Source organism: Puntigrus tetrazona, chromosome 19 (assembly GCF_018831695.1).
Source record: "Puntigrus tetrazona isolate hp1 chromosome 19, ASM1883169v1, whole genome shotgun sequence".
Taxonomy (NCBI): Eukaryota; Metazoa; Chordata; class Actinopteri; order Cypriniformes; family Cyprinidae; genus Puntigrus; species Puntigrus tetrazona.
Genome location: NC_056717.1, coordinates 12,509,998 through 12,523,933, shown reverse-complemented (window position 1 = coordinate 12,523,933; position 13,936 = coordinate 12,509,998). Strand labels below are relative to the sequence as shown.

The following is a 13,936-nucleotide window of genomic DNA, read 5'->3' as shown; positions in this document are numbered from 1 at the left end:
TAAAGTGATCAACAGCTATGCATTATTGAGCAGTCACATCGCTGACCGAATGATCAGCAGAAGTGTAACGGGCCCTTCGTCTACGGTAATTCAATGGATTTGTTGAAAAGAACATTTGCAGAAATAGCAGGACAGCTAACACGTTTAACCTTGAAGCTTCCCTGAAGCTCCCATACAAAGATGCCAGGAGGGCATATCCAGAAACATTCCCTCGACCTGAAAGTGAAGACATTTTTAGAAACAGACATTTTTACATTCGGTGGATCTGTTCCAGAGCTTCCCTCGCACCCTATTCTCCTGTTTTCTCCCGAGCTCAACCAACTATCACTGTGTTGACAGTCCATACTCCACAGCTGGCTAAAAAAGGCTCAGCAGCTGACTGTCTTTTGTGAATCTGCCAGGCATGACAACCATGAGGGCTCTCCGTACCGTAACAGACAAAATGTGGGCAGTGCGCTGAGGGCTACTGTCACGTCTGACATGCCATGTGAGAATATAATAATTCCTATCTTTTGTATTCATTATAGTCGTCTATACAGTAGCTGTCTATGACACTTTATGTGTCGATTTAATATAATTACATGGTTTGATTTAACATTTGAATTGTCGTACATATGATAATATGAAGACACAAAAAGGTTTGTCAGCAAGCACCCAAATCAAATATGTGTGGGCTAATTTAATATAGAAACGTACCATTCCAGATTTTTAGTAAGAGTGACTTAATTTTTTTTTTTTTTTTAATAATGGTGAAATACAGTATCTGTGGTTTCAATTATCAATTATCAATTATCTGTCCTGATAAGACCAAACAACGACGTGATGTGATCAAAATATAGGCATGCGTTAATGCATCAAACATGTCTGTAGTGTGAAAGCATTTAAAAGTGTCACGCTACAATCATTACAAGCACCGACAGCGGGAGACTGGTTAGCACCGCATCTTATGTCATGGGAAGAGGAAGGGCAGCTGTTGTTTGTTACTCTGTGATGACTGAATTCACAAAATGGCGAATGATTAGTTACTAACAAATACATGCACGGATAGCTTATTCCAACAGACTTCATTTATTTGTATAGTAAAAAAAATAAACATGCCAAAAATGGCCAAACACTTTTTTTTCCCTAACTTATTAAGTTAAATATTGCTTTGTTGATACAGTTATAAGTATATTTAAGAAATGTTTAGTGTTAAGTAATTATTATTAAATAGTTGTTTTGTAACGGTTGTAATAGTTGTTTTTCTCCTTTTTTTTAAAGCTAGACAAATTCGCCTAGTCTGATTGGGACAACAAATCAGTAAAAACTACATTTAGCCATTTGATTTATGCAATTGTGACAAAAAAATTGGCAAAATATATGGGGAAAATGGTATTCGGCCTTCGGTGCAGTGTTTCATTTTGTTCAGCTTCGGTCAAGAATTTTCATTTCGGTGCATCCCTAAATAATAATAATAATAATAATAAAAATCTTCCCCAGAAAAGGAAATGCCAACAATCTTCGGTACACCTAGGTATTCAGGTGCTTGCTAAATCTTTTCTTGTCTCTGCTCCAACTAGCAGCGCTACTTTTTATGAGCATCTTTGTGCATCTTCACCCATCTAGTAACACTGATTCATCCCACTCATCTCACCTCTCTATCATCAGCCTCACCTCTATCCATATCCTGTCATTTTACCATTTAGATCAATACACCTGTTGCCTTCAAACAAACGCAGTGCATCTCTATTGTCTTCCCATCATACAGTAGACCAGCTCTAAACATCTATTGCTCATACACTCTGGCATACTGCAGTCTTATATTTAAAACCCAGCAGCCTGCAAGGTCTTTGGCTCCAACTGCTACCTTGCATAATAGCCAAGAAATGTAAGCTTGTATAAGCGTTTTGCTGTTCGGAGAGCACTTTAAATTTTTATTGCATGTTGTGAGATCCCACCAAAGGCTCTGTGAGCTTCTCATTTTTCTCTGCAAATTTTTACAGAACTGCAGGGGTGAGAGAAACTGAGCCAGGCCCATCATCCATCCCTCTCCTCCCACTCTCTTCCTCGTCCCTCTTTGCTCATTACTTCATTATCCCTCTCTTCTCTCATCCCTCTTTGTGTCACTGCACTTCTAGCAGAGCAGCCATGGCTCATCGGTATGCCTCTAATGCAACATATTACACCAGCACGCCTCCAGCTGCATCGTGGGTGACTGCAATCCTTGTGGGGAACAGTCCGAGGATTAACTGAGGGGCAGGCCGTGGGGAAACAGGGAGCTAGGGATGTAGAAGAACAATTGACTGAAAATGTTTGTCGCCATTTGTATCGCAGGCTGGCAACGGTGCTGAGTGGCCTATAGAGTCTGGCTGACTACAACTGATCGCATTAAATGGCCCTACAGTCAAGCAGCGGTGCCAGCGCTCCCAGTGTCACCACCACACACACACACACACACATTCATACACAGTGCTCTCCCAAAGGGACACTGAGGCTGACGCTGAGTGCATTAACCATGCAACGGACAAATGTGTTGAAATACATCCCTGTACTGTTCTTTGAAAACAGGAAGCTGCTCCAAAATGTGGTGTTTGGCAAAGTCAAATTAATTATCATTTGATGGTGATGGTGATGCTACAGGCACTTGTGGGCCTCTGAAAAATTCACTTTTCACACTCTCAATAGTTCAATTTATCTACTAACGAGAAATCACAAGAGAATTCTGTCATATTTCCTAAATAGGACTGCAAAATGATTCATCACAATCAATCATATTCAAAAATAATATTGAATATGAATATAATATACACACACACACACACACACACACACACACACACACACATACATATATACATACATACATACATACATACATATATATATATATATGTGTGTGTGTGTGTGTATTTATATATACACTTTTATTTTTAATGCAGTCACGATTAATTGTTTTGCAGAAATTGAAAAAGCAAAATGCTTTCTGTGGTCAAAGCATTTCAAAAGCGGGGTGCTAACATTCACATTTTTGTTAAAAAGATTTGCTAAATATTTCTTATTAAATAAATAAACAATTTAATAAATAAATTATACTTTTATTCAAAAAGCATGCATTCAATTGAACAAACATGAAGGGGAAAAACACTGTATCATGGTTACTACAAGAAACATTAAGCTGCACTGTTTTCCACATTGGTAAAATAATAATAATAATAATAATAATACATTTTTCTTGATTATTAAGGCTGCTGGTAACTCAACTTTATCATTAAGTAAATAATTGCATTTTAAAATCTAGTCATATAGAAAAGTGTTATTTAAATTTTACTGTCATTTTTGATCAAATTAATTTAGTCTCAATAGTAAGTGAGTAAGAGGATAATTTTTTTTTTCGTGGAAATCTGGGTTCGTCAAAAGAGTAAAACAATACAATCTTAATCAATAGAATGTTGCAATATTGAAGACTTTACTGGATAAAAACAAACATAAACTGCCTGTAGTAGACAAAACACAAGTTTGATGATAAGTATTTGAATGTTTGCTAATGCTGAAAGTTTTAAAAGCCTTTCATCTGTGTAGTAAAAGCTTTTTCAGAGAAAGCATTCTGTGAGTATCAGCATTTCTCTAAAGGCCATTTTTTTTCTTTTAACTATTAAAAAAACACTATAAAAAAAGTCGTGAACTGATGAGTCAGGTGATATGAAACTCTCCAACATAATTAGCCTTTTGCTCTGTGTCAAGACCACAGCTCCTTCAAAACACATGGTTATGTTCATCCTCTTGACTTTTCAGTTTATCTGGCCTGGAATGTTATTTCACCCTCTTTTTAATCCTGTGTTTGTGAAAATACCTCTGGGGGCCTCGCCACCCACCAACACATAACACACAGTGAGGTGGAGCTACTAGCATAAGGGGATAAACAAGACACAAACAATTGCTTACTTTATGCTTCATTCTCATGTGTTGGCTGAGTCTTCTCACATGATCAGTAACATGGTCTGATGAATACATAATTCATCAACTGACCACATGAGTGGGTGAGAGTGTTACATTTACAGGCAACATGTTCGTGCAAGCTAGTTCCAGCAATTAGCCTAAACTAAACACACATGTTTATGCATTTAATAATCCTTAAAAAAATGTATTCACCCTTACTTCACAGAAATAAATAAATATATAAATTATTATTATTATTATTACTATAGACTCCAATGAGGGGAAAAAGGCACTCCACACATCTGGGTGTTTGTCCTTACTGTTTCACAACAATACAGGACACTGTGTCAGCATTCAACACCTCCTTGTTTCCAGCACGGAAAAAAGCAGGAACTACACTCTCTGGTAGACTCAGTGATGGCCTGTGATGGCCTGTGACGGCGGACAGAGGGAGAGCTGTGGAGAATGAGCGCCTGACACGGACAGCTGGAACAGGACAGCTTCAGAACCACAGGCCTGTCTTCTGTTTCCACAGTCGTTAAAAATTCATCTCCAGCAGGGGTCAGATGTCAGAGAAACAACCAAACAAAAAATACCACAGCATTCATAATGCATTGTGGGATCGATCTTTGTCAATGAATACAGCTTCAAAATCGCTGTCAAGAGAACAAGACAATTGCTTGATTGCCTATTTTTTCCTGAACCTAAAGTGCGCAAACTGCACATTGATTTCTCATGACAGCAAATTTGTTCTGCGTAATAATTCAACAAACTACATAACTGTATCATAATCTGATCTTCTTAGAATGTCATCATCTTTACCTCAAAATGCACATAACTTTTTCTGTCTATACTATCATATTGGAAAAAGTATTTAACCTTTAATAAATTTGTAATCCAACACTATTTAAATAGAAAATCAGCTAATTGGAAAACTGTGCTTGTTGGATGATTGGCAACCATTAAAGTCATCACGAAACTACCAACTGAGACATCTTTATCCATGGTATATGGTTGAAACCGCCCTTTAATCTACTCCAGTCAGGGCCATTACTTTAAAAATACCTTCATCAGCTGGAGATCCTTTAAAATAAAATGAATAATATATCCTCTGCTGAGCTCACTCACCTAAAAGATTTTTCTTATCTATGTTCCTGAGAGTATGTTTATATATATTTAATACAACCCTAAAATATGGCTAATAACTAGACTATGGCCATCCACCCTTTTAACTCAATTACAGGACTAAGCAGATCTAGTAAAAGGCTGGATTGATTTAGAGAGAGCTGTGAGGTCTGGTCTATATACAGTATGTGCATCTAAGCACAGAATAGAGTGTATAATCACTGAATCATTTCAGCAGTCATTCATCTGCTGCCCAGTCTTTCAAATCCATTAGTGAATCAAGAAGGAATAAATATGCCATAACAACAGGCTGAGATTAGCAAAGCTAATGTCATATTTCATTCAGCCTCTAAATGCAGTTTATGTAGGTGGATGATGACAGGATGGATAAAACAAAGGGCCCAGCTAAACAAACACTTACTGACTGTAAAACAGAAAGGCACGTGTTTGATGCTTCGGCCGATGGGATCTGGTTACTTTACTCTCAAATAGAAACTAATATTAGAAAATATGTATAAAACCACATAAAAATATAATGTTCACAATCTACAGCTGCTGAATGTTGCACTTACGTTAGTCATTGGTGACTTTCTCATGACATGTTTTTTGTTGGGGTAAGGCACATGCTTTCATATCACAAAAAAGCTGCAGAAGTAGTAAAACTGATTTGTGCAACTGTCTACAAAAAAGGACGAGCAGAAGACTTGGCTACTGGATGCCATGTCCTCATTATCAGAGCTAGACTAACAGGATGTGGACATTGAGTCAGGTCAATGAAACTGGCTTCAAGTGCCCTCCACTGCCTCCAGTGGTTACAAAACAACCCCCGTGGAACAAATCCATTAAAGTCAGCTAGGTCAGTGATTTGTGCGCTTCAAGATCCTAACTGTTATATTGGACATTACGTGATAACCCATCACAGTATTCTTTTTTTCATTATATAAATAAAAATCTTAAAAGACATAGTTCACCCCAAAAATGGAAATTCTGCCATCATTGACTACGCCTAATGTTATCTCAAACCTGTAAAACGTTCTTTGGGACACAAAAGGGCAAATTTCAAATCCAATTCTCAAATTTCACACCCAAAGCTATCTCATGACTTTGGAAAAGCCCACAATATACTACTTTTATGCTATTTTTAAAATGGTGCTTTCACATCCTTCTTGAAGCTTGAAAGTTTTAAATCCCCATTTTTTGTAATTACAAGGAAGTTATCATATTAGTTTCACGGGGGAAAAGGTCATACGGGTTTAGAACAACATAAGGGTGAAAACATTTCATTTTTCAGTAAAATATTCCTTTAATCAGCTGTTACAAAACCTACAATACAGCTATCTTTTCATTACCACGAACTGCACCCACCCACCAAGATACCTAATTCAAGTTAGACACCATGCTGCATTTAGCACAGTTAAAAACCAGGCTGTGAGGGATAGACTGGAATGCAATCTTTGAAGGACACAAAACTGGGGTTTTAATCTCTGGTTTCGAACTAGGGATAAACACAGAAACATATTTCAGACGCGCTGTGCTTCTATCCTGTAAAAAGCCTAATTTCTGTCAAAAATATGAAAATGAATAAGGTAAATAGGATGTGAGGATGTTAGGCAACTGCCCATAATTAATGACATTCATGAAGCAAATCGCTAGGATGACTGACCATGCTTTTAAAAGTCATTATTTAAAAAAAGGATGAATGGCACAAGCCTTATTTATTGCATGAAATTGAAAAAATATGAATCGGGGTATTATGGTGTGATCATTTTGAAACTGATGAACCTGTAATCGTCACAGTAAATGGAGGCAAGTGTGTTTGAGAGTGCTGTTATTTCACACAGCCACTAGAGCTGCTCACACAAGAGCCTCTTACAGCAACTCTACATTAATTACGCTTTGAAACGCTTTAATATGGAAACGATCCACTTAATGAGCGACTAAGAAATATTATGAGCAAGAGAGAAAATGTTTGGCGTGATTAATGACTGACACTTCCATTCAATGACAAGCTAGTCTAGTCTGGTGAATGGACAATGTTTTACCACAAATCAGTCCCTTTCTCAAGTCTGAACACAGACCACAGACTGTTATTTCCTCCGTGTCTGCAGAAAAACCATGTGGCCTGGGTTCAGAATACCCTGACTCATGAAAAAGTCTTTCTTTGTCAAGCTAACGACCAGGGCAGTTCAGTCGAGTTGACAGTTAACCCAACCGGCACAATGCCATTTCACAAAAGCCTGGCATTTTCTGGCTGCTCCATGCATTACAGTACTATATGCTTAATTTAATAATATTTAGTTCTGGACCATTAATGAAAGAACACAGCTTAAAGCACACTTCTGTTTTACCAGATTGATCTAAATACCAGTTTTAAACCGTATGTTCAGATGCACGGTCACACATTTGTCATTCGGCAGCTGTGAAGACCTATATTTCACGTTTATAATTAGCAGCCGGATCCAAGATTTCGAACGGAGAGTAGCATTGGGATGTGATCTGATTACGGAACTCTAAGAATACAATACTTCAAGAGCAAAAAAAGGTGTACAAACTTGGCGTAAAGGACCTTTTAACTCTGGTAATACCAGCACACGACCGCTCAATGTGAGGGAGATTAGCAAGCAAACATCACGTTTACCCATTGAGAGAAGGAGGGGAACCGGTCCAGCACTGCTTAAGAGTATTAATGGGACTGATCCAACCAGGGGAATGTTTGTTTTCAAGCGTTTTCCACTTCTCCATCCAGCTTCCGATCAGAGTTAATAGCCAGAGATCTAAGCACATTTCCAGCAGCTCAAACATTCAGCGGTTGATTTTCATGATATCGCAACTAATCAATGACAACACTCCTAGTCCGTAGCTGTGCTATTATATGGCTAAATCAAAGATAATTGATTTAAATTCTGACTAATAGAATTGATCTGAGCTCTAATCGGCTGTAAAATGCATTTCTGAGAAGTTAACATGGTAAAAATCCCCTCTCAAACAAAGTGATTCTGTAGCCTCCTTCCAAACACAAGACATCGATAGACAGACAGTAATTACCTTCATGCTTCACCTTGGAAAAATTTGCAAACACAGCGGTTATCTGTGTTCTCGTGACAGCGTGACTTGATCATAGTCTACGCTAGAGGAGTGGGGATCGACAAGCGTGGGGACGGACAGTGGTGGTGTGAAAAGTTACAGCAAGGAGAGCCAGCGAGGCATTTGAGGACAGAAGCTATATGTGTTCATTTCCCTGCAGGCATGAGTGGGCCTCTGGATGTCAGTTTATGGTTCTGTCTGCTCATTATCTAAATAGCACTAACATACAGTATGTGGGCAAAACAGAGAATTGCTCTCACTAGATTTGGAGAAAATCAATAAAAAAGGCATTAGTGGCCTCTATAGATTGAATTATGACTTGTTGTGAGACATGATGAACAACAGGAACTCAATAACAAGATGCAGGTGATCTCTAAACAAGTCTGTTTAAAAAAAAATAAAGAGCGTCCATGAGAAAGAAAAGGAGAAATTTGTTTCAAAATTTGTATTTATCTTTGTTTTGTAATGCATTACATTATTTTGTTTATGCTACTTTAATTATTATTTATTATTTCAAGGTAAAGGAATGAAAATGTATCATGGTCGTAATGTATCATTAACATTTAAAAAAAAGGTTTTGATGTAAGAACAACTAAAGTGCATGTATGAAATGCAGTATAAGTATAAGAAAAGATATATACATAATGTTTGTATATACACGCAAAGAATATTTTAATTAAAATAAAGCTTAAATGAAACCAAAAGAAAATTTCAATTCGAGATGAAAAACTTAAAACCTTGAAGAAAAATGTTGCCTTGGAAACAAACTGAAATTAGTTTACTGAACGTAGTTTAAACAGAAGTACAAGAATCACTAGAACTAATAAATGAAAATATTGAATAAAAATCTAATAAAATAAATAAAAATGACAAGCACATCATAAAATGTCTAAAATGTAAATTAAAATTGCAAAACAAAATTAAATGAAAAAAGATAATAACATTTAAATGATATTTAAAGTGGAAATTGAGGTTTTCTTCTTTTTTTTGTGACATGCATCAGAATTAAATGGACTATTGGAAAACAAAAAAAATGTAGTGTGGAACTGATTCTAGCCATCAGTTGTTGATTTGAGGAGTTTAAACGGACAAAATAACTGGGGAAGTCTGAGATACATCAGAATGAAGTCAGTTGCTTTACTGTAAGATTAATTTTTTGACATTTTAATTTAAACATTTAAAAATGAAACAAATGCGTGAATGAATTCTTCACAATAAGATTAATAAGATTCAGAATATAGGTAAATTTCCATTTCATGCCAACTTTAAATGTCACATCATTTATGGTTAAAGACCAGCAGTAAACTTACTTTTATGGGAGCAGAGCTGAATCGAATTTTCCTTTTTTGTGGAATATCATCCTTTTCCTCCTCTGGAAGACCGGGAATCTCAGTAATATCTGATCCTGGGTCATAGGAAAGATCATCATCATATAGGTCATCCTCAGGGTCGGTGCAGCTCTCCCCCCAGCCCTGGTAGCAAGCATCTCCGTCAGCATTGAAAATAACTCTCTCGTTGCCACAGTATTCCTCATTGGGTTCTTCAATTTGATCCACTGTAATCCGGCTAGACTCCTCTTTCACATGACCGTCTGTGTCCTCGTGGACCTTGGTAGCTGTAGACTCATGTGAATTTCCTGCAGCGTCATTGACTTGAGTCTCTGCTGAAGAACCACCTACGGCCTCGGTTGAGTTTACCTCATCTTTTGGTTTGGGTTCAGTGGATCCATCAACCAGCTCTGGGGTTTCCTGGGTCTTCTTCTCATCAGGTTTCTCCTGGTCCATGGCCTCCGTCAAAGGACTAGGACTGAGAAGATCTTCTGAAGATGAAGAAGCCGGTAGATTGTGCTTGCTACCCACTCGTGTCCTGTAAAAACCACGTGACGGAGACTGCCGTGCACTGGTATCGTCCTCGCTGGCTTCCCCATGTTTCTGTACGCCATCAGGCGAGTACAGCCCTCTTCCACCTCCGTGGCCTCTTCTGAAAGTAGCACCGGAGCCCTGTTGGTCTATATTTTCGAACACAGCACTGAGCTGACTCACAGTGGGAGATGAGGCCTCTGTTCTGGAGCAAAGACTATCCAAAGAGTCTGTACTGCCTCGGTTCGAACGTGCCCCCCGCCAGTCATCCAAATGCTCGTGAGAACCCCTCTTTTCCCGGCCGTAAGAGTACACGGGCGACTGTGAAGCATCTCTGGAGCTCTGCTCAAAGAGTTTCCTTGTTTCTGAGAATTTTGAGTTATGTGGGCCACCGGCAGTCCGCTCTCCAGTCCCGTGCTGGAACTTGACCACTGACCCATCCGTCCTGTTGATGAAGTTTGTTGGCTTATTGAGTTTCTGTGGGGAGGTCTCTTCCCTTGATCGTCTGTTGGACCCAGTGTTCTCAGTCCCCATTTGCATGAACATGTTCTTGATGCGACTGACATGGGCCCCGTATTGCCGCCCTCGAGGCTGCCTGACCCCTTCCTGGTCCTTGGGTTTGGGATCTCCATCTTGTCTCGGTTGGTCAAACGCCTTCTTCAGAGCCTGGAACTCCGCCCTGTAGGCATTCCGGTGCGGAGAAGCACTCCTCAGGGTATTCCTCTCTGCCGAGGCCTCTGTCTTCAACATCTTAGCCTCGACAATGGAGGTCTTCTCAAATATACAGTAACATTCCTTCAAGTTGTTTGTTGGGCGCAATCACATTTTGTTGGTGATTCCTGGAAACATTTACAAAAACGTTATAAGCAGCTTGTTTGTTTACAAGTTATGCAATTATTTGTGCACAGAACACAGTTTGACACTGTAAAGAGTGGATACTTGACTCTATAGAGTAAATTAAATTAACAGACAATAAGCTTTTTAAAAAGTAGTCTCAAGTTTACCAAGTACGCATTTATTTGATCAAAAATACTGTAAAAGGCAATAATACTGTTAAATATTATTACACTTAAAAATGCTGACTATTTTAATAATGAATATATTTTATTTCTGTGATGATCAAAGTGGAATTTTTAGCATTCATTTCTCCATTCTTCAGTGTCACACCATCCTTTCAGAATATGTGCAAAACTACATATATAGAAGTTCCTTCAGCCAATAAAATATCTAATGATCTGCCTTTGAACTTTTTTTTGTCCAGCCTGGTTATTAGGAACTACTCCATTGGCCCCTACAGTTTCTAATACGCTCACTGAGATAAGAACGTACAGTACAGAACTTCTTATAAAAAGCTGAATTCACTGTGCTTCAGAACACATCCTTTTATTTCAGGAACTTTACCCTCTTACATTTTATTGTGAAAAAACAATTTAAAGAGTATATAGTCTAAAAATAAGTCTCACAACAAGCTGCAGCCTTGGCAAAGAAATATGAAGTTGATAGAATGACCTGTGAGACAGAAGGCTCAAGAGTCCAGATAGATGCCTAGCCAAAAAAAAAACGAGTGTGTCAGAGAAATTGGCTGACTTTAAGATAAGATACGGCATAAGAACGGGTTAGAGATACTATAGTGAGATATTCAAGTAGCATCCAGATTGGGAATATCTGGATGAAAGCTCAGTTTGATCAGCAGCTCTTTCATTAGTCATGCTGACTAATCAAAATGAATCTAAATCGAAGTGTGTAACATCATGTAAAACATTTACATTGGAAATGCGTAGTGGGCTTACTTGGTACACAGGTGGACACGCATCTTTTGCAATCAATTTTGCAATTGAATTTCATTAGCGTTTCGATTAGACATGCATGTCCCACTTCATTATAATTCTGCTACACAAAAAACATGCCAAACTTTTTTGGGTCGGCTTAATGGAGTCACTTCCCCAAATTCGCTGTTACAATAGCCTACTGAACAGCAGCACGACGTATGAAAACGAAATCTCTAAAACAACTCTGCATATCAGTTTGTAAACAACAGCTCAAAAGGGGCTCGGATGCTGGAGGATGCCTTTGCACCCGGGCTCTAAGAGTCCACCGCCCTGGTTCTTGAACATTATGCGTGATCATCACTTTGCCATAAGGGCCGACGGGGCACTCAATTTCAGCGCGATGTTGTTGATGCACCGATGTGTTTTCGACGCAGATCTCGATATGACTCACAGATTAGATTCGCCTTCCATCAACCATCGTGTACCGCAGACAGCCGCTGCATTTCACACTGCAAGGACGTGTTTAAAATCCACTCCACATCTCGCGAATTAATATTTTATAGCGATAATAAAACCACGGAAAAGCAGATGCACATTTCGGACCAGCACAAGGACGAAATATAACTGTGCGCGCGACCTGCGCGATGCAAAACAGTTGTTGTTGGTTAAATAGCAGCGCGCATTTAAGTCTCGCAGCATGCATAACGCAAATAAACGCCAAACGCATTTCTGGCAAATGTAAACATGCTTTTAAAAAAAAAGTGCAACCGTTGCGCTATTTAAAGATGATGAACAACCAACCCTCACGCGCATCACATCACATCTCCTGCATCACTGACAGCTCCATCCCACAAACCCAGTATCCAGAAACACTCCAAAAATACACACCTAGCTCATTCCAGCGAGTGTATTTAGCCACAGCTAGCGAAACATCGTGCACAAACACGAAGCAGAAGTGACACAAGTCTTGCTTAACTCCCTTGTTGTTGCTCCAAAACAAAAGAGTCACTTACCTACGCCTTCAAATGTAATGCTAGTTATCCCAAGAACAAATATGTCCTCGCTTAAAATTATTAACAAAGGGGAATGACGTTAAACAACATTTTAATTCAGCTCCACTATTAGCATCAGGCTGCCATGCTGGACTTCAACAGACAATTGACACAATATGACATACAAGCCGGGCTTTACACACACACACACACACACACACACACACACACACACACACACAAAAGAGCGCAGCCAGACAACGCCATTGCAGGCGAGGGGTGATGCCGCCATTCCCTTAGTAGGGGTGTTGATTCAAAACAACAGTCAGAGTAAAACTATCCCTCAAGCGAAACCAGTTCTGTATTTTTAAAATGTATTTATCGAAGTTATTTGGGTTACTTGCCCGTGTCCTGTTTTTGCGATAGCTTTAACAGCGTGACAGGTGTGTAACCTTAATTTTCAAGAATGGTTTGGTCCAATAATCTGTGTAGAGAGGGAACGAGCGAACTGCAGCCTGGCAAAGGAAAGTAATTAAAATCGCAGCATAATAACTACAGTGGTTGCGTTAGAGTCCACGTGGTGACAAAAAAAAGGATAATTCAATCCAGTCTATAATGTGATGAGCTGATCAAATAGCCAACAATTACGCTGTTGGCATCGAGTTGTGCATGGAATTTGGGAGCATTTCAGCGAATGTATCATATTTATAGTTTGCATGCAATGTTTGCATTCATTATTCCACTTTTCTGATGCTTGCAATTTTTAAATGTGAAATTTGTTTAGTCATTCACATAAATAACATTCATTTGATGATATTCACAACATTCACTTTTTCATAAATGTATATGTATATGTATTTTTTACTTCAGATGCAGCATCTGTGCCGCCTTTTCAGCACGAGGATAGTCGCTTAAAGTCATAAAAATATAACTATAAAAATAATGAATTATTCAGAGAATGGGAAAAACAGGATTTCTAATATTCTGGATTGTTTTATGAGGTTTAGGCTAGTGATGTTTACAGCATTCACGGCCTTAATTGATTTTATTTTTTTAGCTTGTTCATTAAGCCAATGTTGAATCCCAATCCTGTTTCTTCAGCTTTGTGCCTTTAACCCAAACACTGCCAAGGAAATTGAATGAAACCGCTGAACTGTGTTATGAGTGGCACAATACCCAACAGAAATATTCT

General features: G+C 38.6%; 1 protein-coding gene across 8 annotated transcripts in view; it reads right to left on the bottom strand.

The window, feature by feature from the left end:
* The window catches only part of ppp1r9a (protein phosphatase 1, regulatory subunit 9A), a 44,402-nt gene that overhangs the window by 24,906 nt on the left and 5,560 nt on the right, over positions 1-13,936 (bottom strand). For 4 of the 8 annotated variants that reach the window (XM_043218298.1, XM_043218303.1, XM_043218304.1 and 1 more), the window contains exons 1-2: positions 12,766-12,959; positions 9,435-10,822 (exon numbers count right to left, since the gene is read on the bottom strand). In XM_043218298.1, the coding sequence (XP_043074233.1) occupies positions 9,435-10,733 (1,299 nt within the window). In that variant the 5' untranslated portion in view covers positions 10,734-10,822; positions 12,766-12,959. The other 4 variants (XM_043218300.1, XM_043218302.1, XM_043218301.1 and 1 more) reach the window with 4 other exon arrangements.